The 13,303-nt window shown below is 41.9% G+C and overlaps 1 protein-coding gene across 3 annotated transcripts in view; it reads left to right on the top strand.

Annotated features, from left to right (window-relative positions):
• Window positions 1–13,303, top strand: part of asic1b (acid-sensing (proton-gated) ion channel 1b) — a gene marked incomplete at both ends in the record, with an annotated part of 164,225 nt that overhangs the window by 129,519 nt on the left and 21,403 nt on the right. For 2 of the 3 annotated variants that reach the window (XM_080495017.1, XM_080495015.1), the window contains one exon: window positions 11,776–11,926. In XM_080495017.1, coding sequence (XP_080351143.1) covers window positions 11,776–11,926 — 151 coding nt within the window. Of the gene's footprint in view, window positions 1–3,262; window positions 3,914–11,775; window positions 11,927–13,303 lie in introns of those variants that run through there. The other variant, XM_080495016.1, reaches the window with a different exon arrangement.

Genomic DNA, 13,303 nt, shown 5'->3' with positions numbered 1-13,303 from the left:
ATTAGCTTGTTGCACAGAGCCTCTCCTCCAATATGTCTCTCTCTTGATGAGCTGGCTGGGGAAAATTGTTGAACAAATGTTGCTAAATGCCAACAAGTGTCAGAATTCATCTTCTTTGAATTCTGATGCACCTCCCACAGTGTCTTCAAATGTAATATTCAGGTGATTTAGAGTAATCCTTCGAACCAAAGGGGAAAAAAAAAAAAATTCCCTCATGTGTCTGCTTCGTTCTGGCTTTCTCCCACTTTCTTTTCCTCAGGTATTCAGCTTTCCGTACATGACTGCATTCAATCAAGCACATCTTGATTACCAGGACCTCCTCATGAATACAGCATGTTTGGGAGGGATCTCACCGAGAAGACATTGCAGAGCCACAGCCGATCCCCATGACATCCTCCCTCGTTGAAACATGAGTAATCGCCTCAGTGGGAGACTTGATTATCCTCTAAAGGGACATAACGTGACACGTGCAGCGGTATCGGCAGTGAGCGGGAAAAAAGGCAGCAAAAAGAACGAGGGATGCAGGGCGCATCCTGTGTGAACCCTGTAACATGGGAGAGAGAAGAAACTGCAGGTGGTGGTCTGATCCCATCATCCCTGCCTCATTGTTCTTGAGCCTTGTGGCGCATACACTGTACGTGTCAGGTCATCGACATTGTGCTGAGGCAGAGTCTGGAGAACAAGACAGCCCAGTATTCCAAAGAAGTGGTCCAATGTACAAAGAAAGGAATGTACAGAGAAATGTAGGGAAGCATTAAAAGAAACTTGAGGATGAGATGGTTTGATACAGTTGCTGAGTTTCAAAAAAAAAAAAAAAGAGAGAGGGATGAGTGGCAAGTTTTGTAGGAGGTTTTTACATGAGGATTGTGTGTTGGTTCTTTTCCTGATGCTCTCGGTTCCTCTCACAATCTGAAGACATGCTTCTTGGGTTAGGGGGTCAGTCTGAATTGCTTGTATTCATGTCATATGTCTCTCTGCTCGCCTTCAGGCCCCGATAAATTCCACCTGAGCTTATTTTCTTGAAACAGTCAGCCCTTTGTGTATATTATTTATTTGTATTACCAATATATAAATGTCCATTGGGGTCACACATAAAGACACATGCCACAGCAACGACTCCCCTCAGAAACAAATGCACAGTTACATTTTGAAATACTTCCAGCGATCATTTTAGCATGAAAAGATCCATCCTCAAATACAAGAAAGAACCTCAAAGAAGAAAATAATTATGCTGAAATGAGGGTTTATTTAGCCAAACAATAGTTTGATGCATTTTCAAACGCATCTTAAAGCCTGTTACAATTTGGATGTCTTTCAACAGACCCATTAAGCACCATCCACTTAGGCAATGTGAGTGTCGTTCCCAAACACACCTCAAAACACTGGCAGGAGACAAAGCTTGAATCAACCTGTTTTTCAGCCAATGCCATGTGAAGGCTACTCAGTCAACAAGTTAAACTGTAACTTAAATAACTGAAGAATTAAAAAAAAAAATTTAATTAATGGAATTAATATTAATTTCTTCTCCAGACTCAGAAGACATTTATATTGTGTTGTCACAGTTACAAAGAAAACACTGTGCTTTTTTTTAACCGAAGCAACAGTACACTGACTTCCAAAAATGTTTCCTGAGTGGAAGGATACCATGACTATACTGAAATTAACTCTTCCTCTGTTTCTGACTATTTGCTAATGCGATAAAAATTCCAGTGATTTTGCAAAGCCTTCTTGGACTCTGTCTCATTGCAAAAGAGATCTTAATTTCAATCGTAAAGCAGGTTCATTGAAATCAATAAAAAAAACTGTGGGTTTTTTTCACCATCTGTCTCATTGTGATTCCAGATCACAGCAAAATTTCAAGAAGCTGGATTCATTCTTTAGAACATGTGATATAAAAAAATGGATTGACTAAGTACCCCTCATTCATGCTCTCTCCTGCCGTTTGCACCATTTCCAGCTCAGCTCCTCTCTTAGGCGCGCACTCTCACAAACACTACCTTTAAAGTGGGAGCAGACCGTTTGAATCAGAGCTGTACAGCATCCAGCTTTTACTCTGCGTTGGAACACTGTGTGATGGTGGCCAACCAAGCATAAACCATCACTTAACAAACACCCCCTAAGAGAGGAACGGTTTTTACAAACTACTTTGTCAATGGTGCATTCAAGCCTTTGTTACTGGTCTGTAAGTTTCCCCTCATCAAAGCCAAACCAGAGCACCGCAGGGTCAAAAATAAAACCATTAAGCATTTTTTTTGTTTGTTTGTTTTTTGTTGTTCTTTTTAACATCAGGGGTTGCTTTAAAGATAGGCTGCATCACTTCCAATAATTTACTGGCAGCACGTTGACCTTTTTTGTTCTTCTTTCTTGCTTCTTTTTTTTTGTCTTAGAATGAAATGAATCATTGACAGAAGGGAATGTCAATCTGTTTACTCACACCTGTGAGTGAAAATGTTAAAGCTCTCAATATTCAACTTGGGGAAAGGATAATATAAAAGACCTTCAACTCAACAGTGTTAACGCCCATAACACCATGTCCAATTTTGAGGAGGAATACACACTGTGTGTGTGCGTGTGTGTGATGGGTTTCAAAAGGAAGACAAATGGTCTGCAGCTACTGCATGATTCAGTTTTAAAAAAAAACAGCACTGGGGATGCAATGAGGGAGGTGTGCATGTGAAGAGTGAGGATGATGGAAGAGGCGGAGATGGGAAAGTGAGAATTAAAAAAGAGGGGCGGCAGACGGGAAGTTCGGGCATTACAGTGTAATTGTGTGATTTGGAATGAACGTTTTATCTCTGAGGAATTTCGTTCTGACTTTCCCAGACTAACTGTTTGTAATTTCGATGACAAAAAATCCCCCGGACTCCTGTTGCTGCACAGTTGCGCACTAAATTATGGTGACTAACTTTGCCCCCCCTTATTCCCTTTGGACATGCTTTGGGTACATTGTGCGGCTGACAAAATACTCCCCCATCACCACCACAAGCTGCTGCTCCGTGCCTGCGAGGACCGAGCGGAGCTGCGTGCGTGCTGCGCTTCACTTTCTCTCTCTCACGCTCTCTTACTCTTTCTCTCTCCCTCCCTCTCCCTCTCTCTCTCTCTCTGTCCGTCTCTCTCTCTCTCTCTATCTCTCTCTCGCTCTTCAAAGTCTCTGACAAAAACAGCAGCTATCTGGGCGCGCGGAGGCGAGTTTCGGCTCATTTACTGTGACCACGGTGGGGCCGATGTGGAGCGCGCAGCGCGCACCAACCGCTCCGCCAAAATGTGCCGGTGCGAGTCGTCCGGGGGATCCAAACCGAGACCGGCCTCCCTCGCCGAAGCCGGGAAGCTCTTCTTGAAACACACCACTTTGCACGGCTTGAGACACATCTTCCTGAGCGGCTCGTACCCCCGGAGAGTCGCGTGGCTGCTGGCGTTCCTGGCCGCCCTGGCGCTGCTCTTCACCTGGTCCAGCAACAGAGTGCGGTACCTGCTGTCATCGCCCGTTTACACCAAAGCGCACATGGTGTACGCCAAGCGGCTGGTCTTCCCCGCGGTCACCATCTGCAACCAGAACCTCTTGCTGCCGCGACGCATGAAGAAGACCGACATCTTCAGCGCGGGGAGGTGGTTGGGACTTTTGGGGAGAAACTGGCAGGTGTCGCCCGCTGCGCGTGAGGCGCTCATCCCGACGCGAGAAGTCAGCGGAGGAGGAGGAGGAGGAGGCGGCGGCGGCGGCGACGACAGCGCGCAAGAAGAGCCGCCCTGGTCGCCTCTGTCTCGGATTTTGGACTTCAACCACTTCCTCCCTCCTCCGCGGGAATCCCAGCCGTCCATGAGGCAGCTGCTGGACCGGCTGGGACACCAGCTGGAGGAGATGCTGTTATATTGTCGGTACCAGGGAGAGCTCTGCGGGCCGCGTAATTTCAGCACTGTGAGTGTGATTGCCAAAGTTCCATACCCATTTCTTTGGGCTCGTTTGGTTATAGCTCCTCCGCCCCCTCCCAACAGGTTGATGCAGATTTTTTATTTTTTGGCCCTGTGCAGTTTATTCTATTATAAATGCTTAGTAAACTGATTGTTTATCTGTCAGCGCCCAGAAATACATAGTTATCAGCGTAATTAATTTGCTTTGAGCTCATATTATTACCACACACTCTGCGCGCATTCTCCTGCACTGCTGCTTGGTAATGTGCCTCAGTAGTTCCATTAACTAACCTCTTAAAGCTTCCTGCATGCGACTATTTATGTGTTGTCTGCCAGGATTCACATTGCACTGTATTTCCACCCATAATGAGACTTTATCTTCATAATTTTAGGATAATAAGGTTCTTAAACTGATTTAATATTTCACGTGTTATTTTCATCAGCTGTTCTTTGTTCTTCATCCTCTCCTCACCTGATAAGGCTGGATCTGCAGGTCCTCAAACCGGCTGTTTAAACACTGAGCCATTTTATTGGAGATCCATGCAAAAATACCTGAATTGTCTGTAGTCTCCGTTTGCCCTCAATGAATCCTCCCTCCATCGTCACTCACTGCAGGATCAATGTGTGTACAGTCCTAAGCTCTCAAGAGACCAATCGGGCCTCTAATGAAGACTTTTGATTCATTTAGCAGCAAGTTACAGCACTTGCTGACACCGTGATAGAGTGTTGTTAGCGTTGGCCTCGATGGTAAACTGCAGCCCCATTGATTGCACTCCATCATCGTGAGAACAATGTGAAATCCAGTGTTCCTCTCTCTCCCACCTCATTACCCAAATTTGTTTTCAGTTAAGTACATTTTCTGTTGTTTGAAACACAGTTTGATGTCGGTGAGGTAGGTTTTCCCCTGTCATTTGCTGCAGGCATGACTAAGGACTATTTTATGTTTTAGGAGAAAGCCAATCGTTTCAAACTGCTCGCCTCAGTGGCAGCTCCCAGACTGTGTCATCAAACCACATCCACACATAATGCCTCACATTTAAATGCATCACATCTCGAAGCACAAAGCAAGTTATCACAGTCAAACACATTTCCGCACAACAGTAAAGCTTCTCCTTGTACAAAGTATTTCAAGGGGGTGACTGAGAAACATGCTGCCTTCTACCCAGATAAACATAATGCCCCAGCCAGAATTTTGGGTATATGTGCCAGTGCATAGATAATCGATGATGCCCTCCTTGGCCTCAGGGCAGGCAAGACAAGCTGTCGGCATGAGTCAGACCAATAAAATCAGTCACCCTCGAGGAGCAAGGTGTGAAGAAGGAAGGAGAGCCTGTCTATGTACAATCGGTTTCAGGATGTATTGACTTTTGTGCAGGAACCCCCCCCAACATTGCTGAGCTGCTCGTAAATCTCAATAAATATGGTTCAGTGGCCATATAAATCTATTATTCCCTCCATCCCGTGGCTCTGCAGTGGTTAGCAGTGCTTAAACAACTCGCATGCCTAATTCTCATCACACAGATTTATCCTCACTATGGGGTCATGGACATTGATTTTAGGTAAAAAAAATAAATAAATCAATGAGAGAACATGCTGCCATCACCCTTCTGTGCGCCTCATTGATTGACAACAGTCTACCCCGTTTTGCTGAATCTTACTGGGAGGTTTAGATAAATATGTATTCATTGTCTTACTTTCATGTCTAGACGATGTGTTTACATCTTTTATGGTCAGTTATGCTGGCTATTGCTACACATTGGTTTTTCGAGCGTCGGTTGCTCAGAGCAGACTCCTGCTGCGTCTGGAAATGATGCTGATGAGAGCAATAACGGTACCCCAAAAATAGCAAGAGTTACAGGCATTTAAACCAAAACAACCAGCTTTTCCCTGCAAAAATAACACCCTTAATATTTTCCTGCTCTGTTTGCAGCATTAACAAGAGCAGCCTCATTAGTCCAGAAAGCAATGCAGGCTTGTTTTTTTGTTTAACAGGTGTGACTTTGTTTGGCTCCATGTAACTATAAAACTTGCTGTGCTCCTCCAGTGTGAGCTCAGCTCTCTACCTACACATTTGACTCACACCTTTTTTTTTTATAGCGCCTTCTAACCACACTGAGTGCAGTCCCAAAGCGCTTCACATATCAGTCATTCACCCATTCACGCTCACATTCACACACCAATGGGACAGAGCTGCCATGCAAGGCGCTAGTCGACCACTGGGAGCAATTTAGGGTTCAGTGTCTTGCCCAAGGACACTTCGACACATAGACCAGTGTAGACTGGGATCGAACCTCCGACCTCTCACTCCGAAAGACGACCACTCTACCACCTGAGCCACGGTTGCCCCCGGTTGCCCCCACCTACTCTCCTATAACCAACCAGAGCATCTGCGTTACTATTGGACCGGAATGGATTTTAAGATATTTCTCGTGTAAAAGGCCCATGTAGCTCTTTCACATCAGAGTCCCCATCAGCGGAAAGTTACTTTGGTTTTTAATTTTAATGTAAATGTTGCATCTTTCCATGATCACGAGCACATCCAGGACTTGTCACACGTGTTGGTTTAACTATAAGTGGAGGGAAGTTCTTGACCTTGGAAACGTCACTTGGCAAAGCACTCTCATCTCAAGGACCATTAAATAGTCTGTTGGGGGTTCTCATCTGTTCATTGACTGTTTGATTAGCATGACAGCTCCAAAATAACAACTAAATAGACCTTGAGACGAGGTCACTTCTCGAGAGATTTGACAAGCTTCATGTTAAGCCTTTGTTGGAATGAGTTGTTGTCTTCACCCAAAGCAGTGGGACGCTTGTGTCTGTGTTGATTTATTGGATTTGATTGTAAGATGTTTACAACACTCCCTTTTTATGCAGATGAAGCACAATAATTCAAGGTGGACACGTCACAAAGGTATATTGATGCACATGTCAGTTGATTTATTGCTGTAATTGCTCATGATCCTTTCGTATCGTCACGCTTTTTTTTTGATTGCCTTGGAGAAGTTATTGATTTGTATTTAATAAACCCTTTTCAGAGTTAATCATAGCCACCCATGTGCTTTAGTGCAGTGAGCAGAACACTGTCAGGGGTTAAACTCCTTGATCAGGGACCCAGAGTGCTGACCTATTGGCAGTGGGATTCAAACCTGAGAACATTCAACTGCAAGTTTGCTTTTCTAAACTCAAGACCCACAGTAATCCTAGAAAAGTTTGTCTAAAAATGTGTACAATTAAACATTGATCCTCTCTGAAAATAGAGCCCATTAAAAAAGTAATATTGTTGCTCTCCACATCACTTGCAGATAATTTTCCCCAGAGTGTGATCATTTATTTCAAATCATTTCGAGAGCTTTTAGAATGCCACCCTCAAGCGCAATCGCAACCTCTCCTCTGAAGGCTTTAGAAAGCTCTCCAGAGGCTGACATGATGGCAACACACACTCCATCAGAAAGAAAACAGCCAAAATGTCAAAGATTAAAACTCACTTGCCAGCTTTAAGTCACTTGCCGTGACTCCGTTGGTAGAGCGTGATGTCTCCTAATTCCCAAATCAAGTCCCTTTTGCCCTATCCATATGTTGAAGTGTCCCCGGGGCAGGACACTCAGCCCCAAATCACTACTAATGGAGGTCTAGCACCTTGCATGGCAGTTGTCATCAGTGTGTGTGTGCATGTGTGAAAAGTACGTTTAGACTGCTGTAGCTATGAGCATGATACAAGTGAAGTGGATATTAACCATTTTCCCTGAATCTGAAAACTATGAAGTATACCTAAATGTAATTTTTATCTGTCAATTGACAGCATCTTTCATTTATTTCTAACATCACCTATTATTTTTATTATATGTTTTAATTTTCTATTATTGGTTTGGTGCTTCTTTTACCCAATAGTCACTGTTGAGTTGTTGGAACAACTTCTATTCACATTGTTTAAGTTATTTTAGTTGGTCTTAGCTGAGTCTAGTTTTGTTTCTTTTATCTTTAATTCAAAGTGATGACAGAAGATCAAACAAACATGTCTTGGACTTACCTTTTTCTAAGCTTAATTTAACTTGTTTAATAGACAGTTCTTACTTTTACACGTCTGTTGTGAGAACACAATTACACAGACCATAGGGAGTGTTTTTGCGAATCATTTATTTATCTGGGTTATGTTCAATCCTGACAGGTGTGTCAGTGACACATTTTATGTTTTTGCTTCGCACTGATCTTAAAATCAATGAAGAGGAGGGGAAGCGGCATTCACCGGGAACTTTAGGGAACAGCCTGTGCATCCTTGTCACATTGTCATGTGAAGGATAGCCGAGGGCCATATCAACAGTCTCAGGCTGTCTGCCTGTGAATTATTTATCCAAGAGGAAGACGGTGGCATTTCTACACCCTGCAAGAACGAGAGAGAGGGTGATGTCTCTCTTTGTGCTTTTCCTGATAGGTGGGCTTGATTTAAATATTTATTTTTTGCTCTGTTTACACATTAAAGAGCTACAGGGGTTCATATTTTTAATGCAATATATATGGCTTACTGTTCAGTGGTGCACAAAACCCAAATGCAGTGCAGGATTTATCTCCTTAGGGAAAGCTGCTTAGACCTAGCAAATATTTTCTCACTTTTAATGCTCTGTGTTTGAGCTAGTGGTCTAATAACGACAAGTTGCAGATATTTATACCACTGTGTGGAGTCATTCAATACTGACCATATCCCCTCTTTTCACATGGGAATTAATTAATTTCGAAGTTAGTTTGAGATAAAAACTCAAAAGACTTGAATGCAGCACGAGCTATTTACTTATTGTCAGGTGACAGGTGAATGAGACAGACAGTTACTTTGATAGACAGATGACAGGAGGCCTGGTGAGACTAAACTCCGAGCTACCGAACACAATGAAGATCCTGACTCCCCAAGGTCACCAGCGGCACCCACCGCTGCTGCCGCTGCTCCTCACTCAATGCTGCCAGCACAATCGCCTTGGTTACCACAGCAACTCTGACTACAGGCCGCTGCAGTCAATCACCACAGCACCAACACATGCACACAGATGGCGGGCAGAGCGGCTGCACACACGCATGCAAATACTGTACACCATCTCCCATACAAGCACAATTGCTCATCCTCATGGAATGTGCGCACGCGGTTCATGGAGGTTCATGAATCATGTGAAATAAACAGTCACCCAATCACGCTGATTCTATCGCTATTGTCTTGATGCGTATCTTGCTTTTCATACTGTGCAGCAGTGCGTCTTGCTTTGTTCAAACTTGTCCTCCGCTGAAAAACAAATCTGTCTTGTTGAGCTTCAATGTGGAAAACCTTGAAAAGGAATTGGCCTAACAAATTGGAGGCATGTCTGGAGGTGGATGGGTCTCCAGTTAAAAATCTATCATTTCCAAAGAGCTTAGACTTCAACCAACTTTGTTTTTGCAGGTATTGCACATTGTCATTGTCAGATATCATGCCCGAGCAGATGGAAGGGGCTCAATGATATCATAAGCCTCCTCGAGACTTTATATCCCAAAGAGTAATGATAAAAAGAGATCTGATTATAGTGAGAGGCAACTCTGATACGAAGATGGATTTCAGGGGCATTTTATTGATGTTTTTATCCTGCTCAGGAGCTTCTGCACATAAGGGAGCATTGCAGGCGATGCTTTTGACTCTATTTTGCCACTTACGCACTTAAAAGGTCACATTTCATATTGTGTTGGACTATCAAAAGACTTTTCTATTACATTTCACAGTTTTGTGTCTTAATAGCACCCATATTGCAGTTCCTTGGGAAGTGATCCATTGTGTTTTGCTTTCCATTCTTCCCCACATCCTTCGCTGAGCAGGTTTCACATTTTACTAACTTTTTCTTTGTGCCACATGGTTGAGGGTTTTTTTTTTGTGGTTTTTGCTCTGTGTGCATCTGGTGTTTGTGACATTTGAGTAATTTGTCATGAAGCGTGAATGCCTGACTCATAAGTCAACCATGTAATAAACGCCTTCTCATGCTGCGCCCACGTCCTCACAATGCAGTGCACAAGACAGGTGCAGCCATTTTTGGAAAACTCAATTAACAAAAAACAAACAACCTTTTAAACCACGTGTGAACAATTTGTTTTTAGTTTTACTCTCCTGCATTGAATCCTGGTGTTTGTCATGCAATACGAGCACAGAATGTAGAATCGAAGACAAAATATATTTCACTGATTAACTCTCATCTCACATCTTCTCTTCAGACCTTCCCTCCGCTTCCTCCTGTTGTTTCCTAATGCGAATGTTACAATGTTGAAGGCTAATGATAAGGTAATTGGGCTTTGCTGCAGGGTTCACGAACATGCGCCCTGACAACAATGTCGAGGATCATTTTACTTTGGATCCTCGCCAAAGTTTTCCATTTCCTAATGTTTATGATTCGATTATATATCCATTAGTTCACTAGCAATCGTGTTTCTGCCAATAGGTCACAACTCCCTGCTGCAAGCTCGAGCTCTCACGTGGATGGATCTGCACAGTATATGTCATACTAATAACACAGCATACTGTGTGGTGGTTGGGTCCAGTTTAATGTTTAGATGTTTGATTACTGGTGATTAGTTCTATTTTAAATGTAATACTTTCAATAGTTTTGGATTTTGGATTGAGTAGAAACATCCATGTATACTGAGCTAAACACTGTATGTCTGTTTCAAATGCCAATTTATTTTTTATAAATATCAAAGTATAATTAAAAATGCAAATCTTTGTAATTATCATTCTTCATTAATTTTCTTCTGTATTTTTTAAGTTACTTCTGAGTTTTTCTGGGATGCAATCTTTCTGACCTGAACATTTATTCTGATATGTTAAAAGTATAAACGGAATGATCTTCTGGACGTTGTACAGTTCTATCAATACTATTCAACTCTGTGATTGGGGTTATGGTCGTATCAGCTTGAAAAGCAGTACAACAGGTTCTAAAGGACCAAGATTTAGGTTAGAGAATTCAGTGATACTGTACATCCACACTACTGAAATGTTTTCTTAAAAATAAATGCAAAATATCACCCCATTTATCAACCAAAGCAGCTTCACCTGTATCAAAAGTATAATCGGTCAAGAAAAATAACATGGCAGTTCACAATAGTTGTTAATAGTAATCATTTAACATGTTTTTTATCGTACAGACTATCAATTATTCTGGTAAACAAAAGAGCAGCAGCAAACTCACATTCAAGCACTGTTACACTACAATGTTTCACATCTGTCAATTCTGTTCCAGAAAGTGGAGTCTATCCTCTGACGTTCAGAGGAGGCAGTGTACACCCTGGACAGCTTGTCTGTCCATAACAGGGACAACATTTAGGCCTTTTGTACAAAACTCTAGTTTTGTTTTGTTTTGTTTCCTTTAGTTTAGTTTTGTTTAGTTTTGTTTTTTAATGAACGTATGCCTACAAATACAAACTATTATTGGTTACTCTTCCATCCACAAAAGGATTTTTTTTGAGATTGAAAATTACTTTTTCACTTTTGAGAGACTTTCTTTGATGCCAGCTTTCATTGTTGTCATATATTACGGTTCTCAGGCAGAGCTCCGAAATACTCAGAAAAGAAAACTGTCATATTAACTCAAGTAGAAGCTATAAAGTAATGCAGTGCTGAGAAAGATGAGGGCTCAGTTTGTCCACTGTATTTTAGCACGAAGATCTCTGAGGGCTGCTGCTGTCAGTGTAATGAGTGCAGGTTACAGTTAGGTCACAACGACTGCCTCCAAAGTCTGAAACAATCCTTTCTGTGAGAATTAATCCGATAGAGCTCTAAATTGAGCTTTTCTTTGTGGGTCAGAAATGAGCACTTGAAGATGAAATGTTGTCACTGGTTGTTAACGAAATTCCCTTTTATGTGTCCTTCAGATATTCACACGCTATGGAAAATGCTACACGTTCAATTCAGGCCAAGACGGACGACCCCTGCTGGTGACGATGAAGGGTGGGACTGGGAATGGTCTGGAGCTGATGTTGGATATCCAGCAGGATGAATATCTTCCTGTATGGGGAGAGACAGGTGAGTCAAACAATCACACAAAACAAGTCATCCCCATGTATGAAAACCAGTTAAAATCACAACATTGCTGCCCTAAAATAAACTATTAAGTCTAAAACACTCTTTAAAATCCTTGATAACCAAAGCAGGTTTGTTTTGTTTTTTTAACTACTGGTGCTGTGAACTCTGAAAACCTATCACAGAAATTCCTCTCTAATCTAGGAGATGAAGATATGACTTGAGTGTATCGTAAAACGCTCTCTCTGCAAACCTTTTTCTTTTAAGCGTAAATCCTTCTTTCCATGAAGCACATTAAAGTCTTGCCTCTCTTAGCACAAACAGCTCCAAAGTTTTCTTTTTTTGTACTCAGAAAAAAAACTATTAAATCTTCATTTAATAATGTCCTCCAAACTTGTATTAGCGGTGACTGATGTTCCTGAGAAATCTACTCTCTGATCATTTCAAATGCACCTGCTGAGTCCCAGAGATATCCTCAACTAATCTGTTTAAAGAGGGATAGCTATTGATTGGACAAAATTTACTTAATTGTCATATAATTGCATCACTTGTCAGTTCAGCTTCGCGGTTACGTGAATCAAAAAATAAAGAACAGAAAAATTTGCCAGATATGAAATCAATGGAGGCTGCAGGCTCTGCCATTCAGGGTCAAGCCCTCATCCTCAGTCGGGCTTCCTCGGGGCTGCTTCGGGGCGAACTGAGCTTCTGATTTCCAATGCAGCTGCATATGCCGCTGTGTGTTTTTATCAATATTTCAAAGGTTGACGGAAATGAATGTAAAGAGACAGGTCAAAGCAGCCACAGAAACGCTGCGCTCATGGTCATCATAAAACATGAATCACATAGAAAGCCCTGATCTGTGCCATAATATTTAACGATAAGCTACATCCACAGCCAGCCTGAATGATTTAATTAGATTAATATTAAATGCTCTTTATGTAAGAATGTTGAATTATAGAAGACAGTAGAGTGGTGAAAACATAAGGATGCAGTAATTACAACAAAGCAACACATTATATGCACATGCAGCCAGTTGTTCATTGTGTCACGACAGTTTCTTGAAATGTATTGTATTGGACATTTTGCTATTCTTTTCAAAACTAGTTGTCTGAAATGTTCACCACATGTTGTTTACAATGCTCAATAAAGACTTAAAGTCTTTGTGATTCAACCTGATCAATGGAAATGTAGAAAATAAAGACAATATTCAGGAGACGAAAAGCTTTTAGTTCACATATTTCACACCCAAATGGCCCAGATAGGCCATTGATTAGTATTTTATAGCTGCATTTATTACCCATTTAATTTTGCTGCATCCCATAATGGGCCATCTGCGGTTTTGTTTCTTGATTTCATCAAAGTGCTTAGGACGCATGCAGA

Source organism: Blennius ocellaris (genome assembly GCF_963422515.1).
Source record: "Blennius ocellaris genome assembly, chromosome: 4".
Taxonomy (NCBI): Eukaryota; Metazoa; Chordata; class Actinopteri; order Blenniiformes; family Blenniidae; genus Blennius; species Blennius ocellaris.
This window is presented reverse-complemented; position numbering and strand designations above follow the sequence as displayed.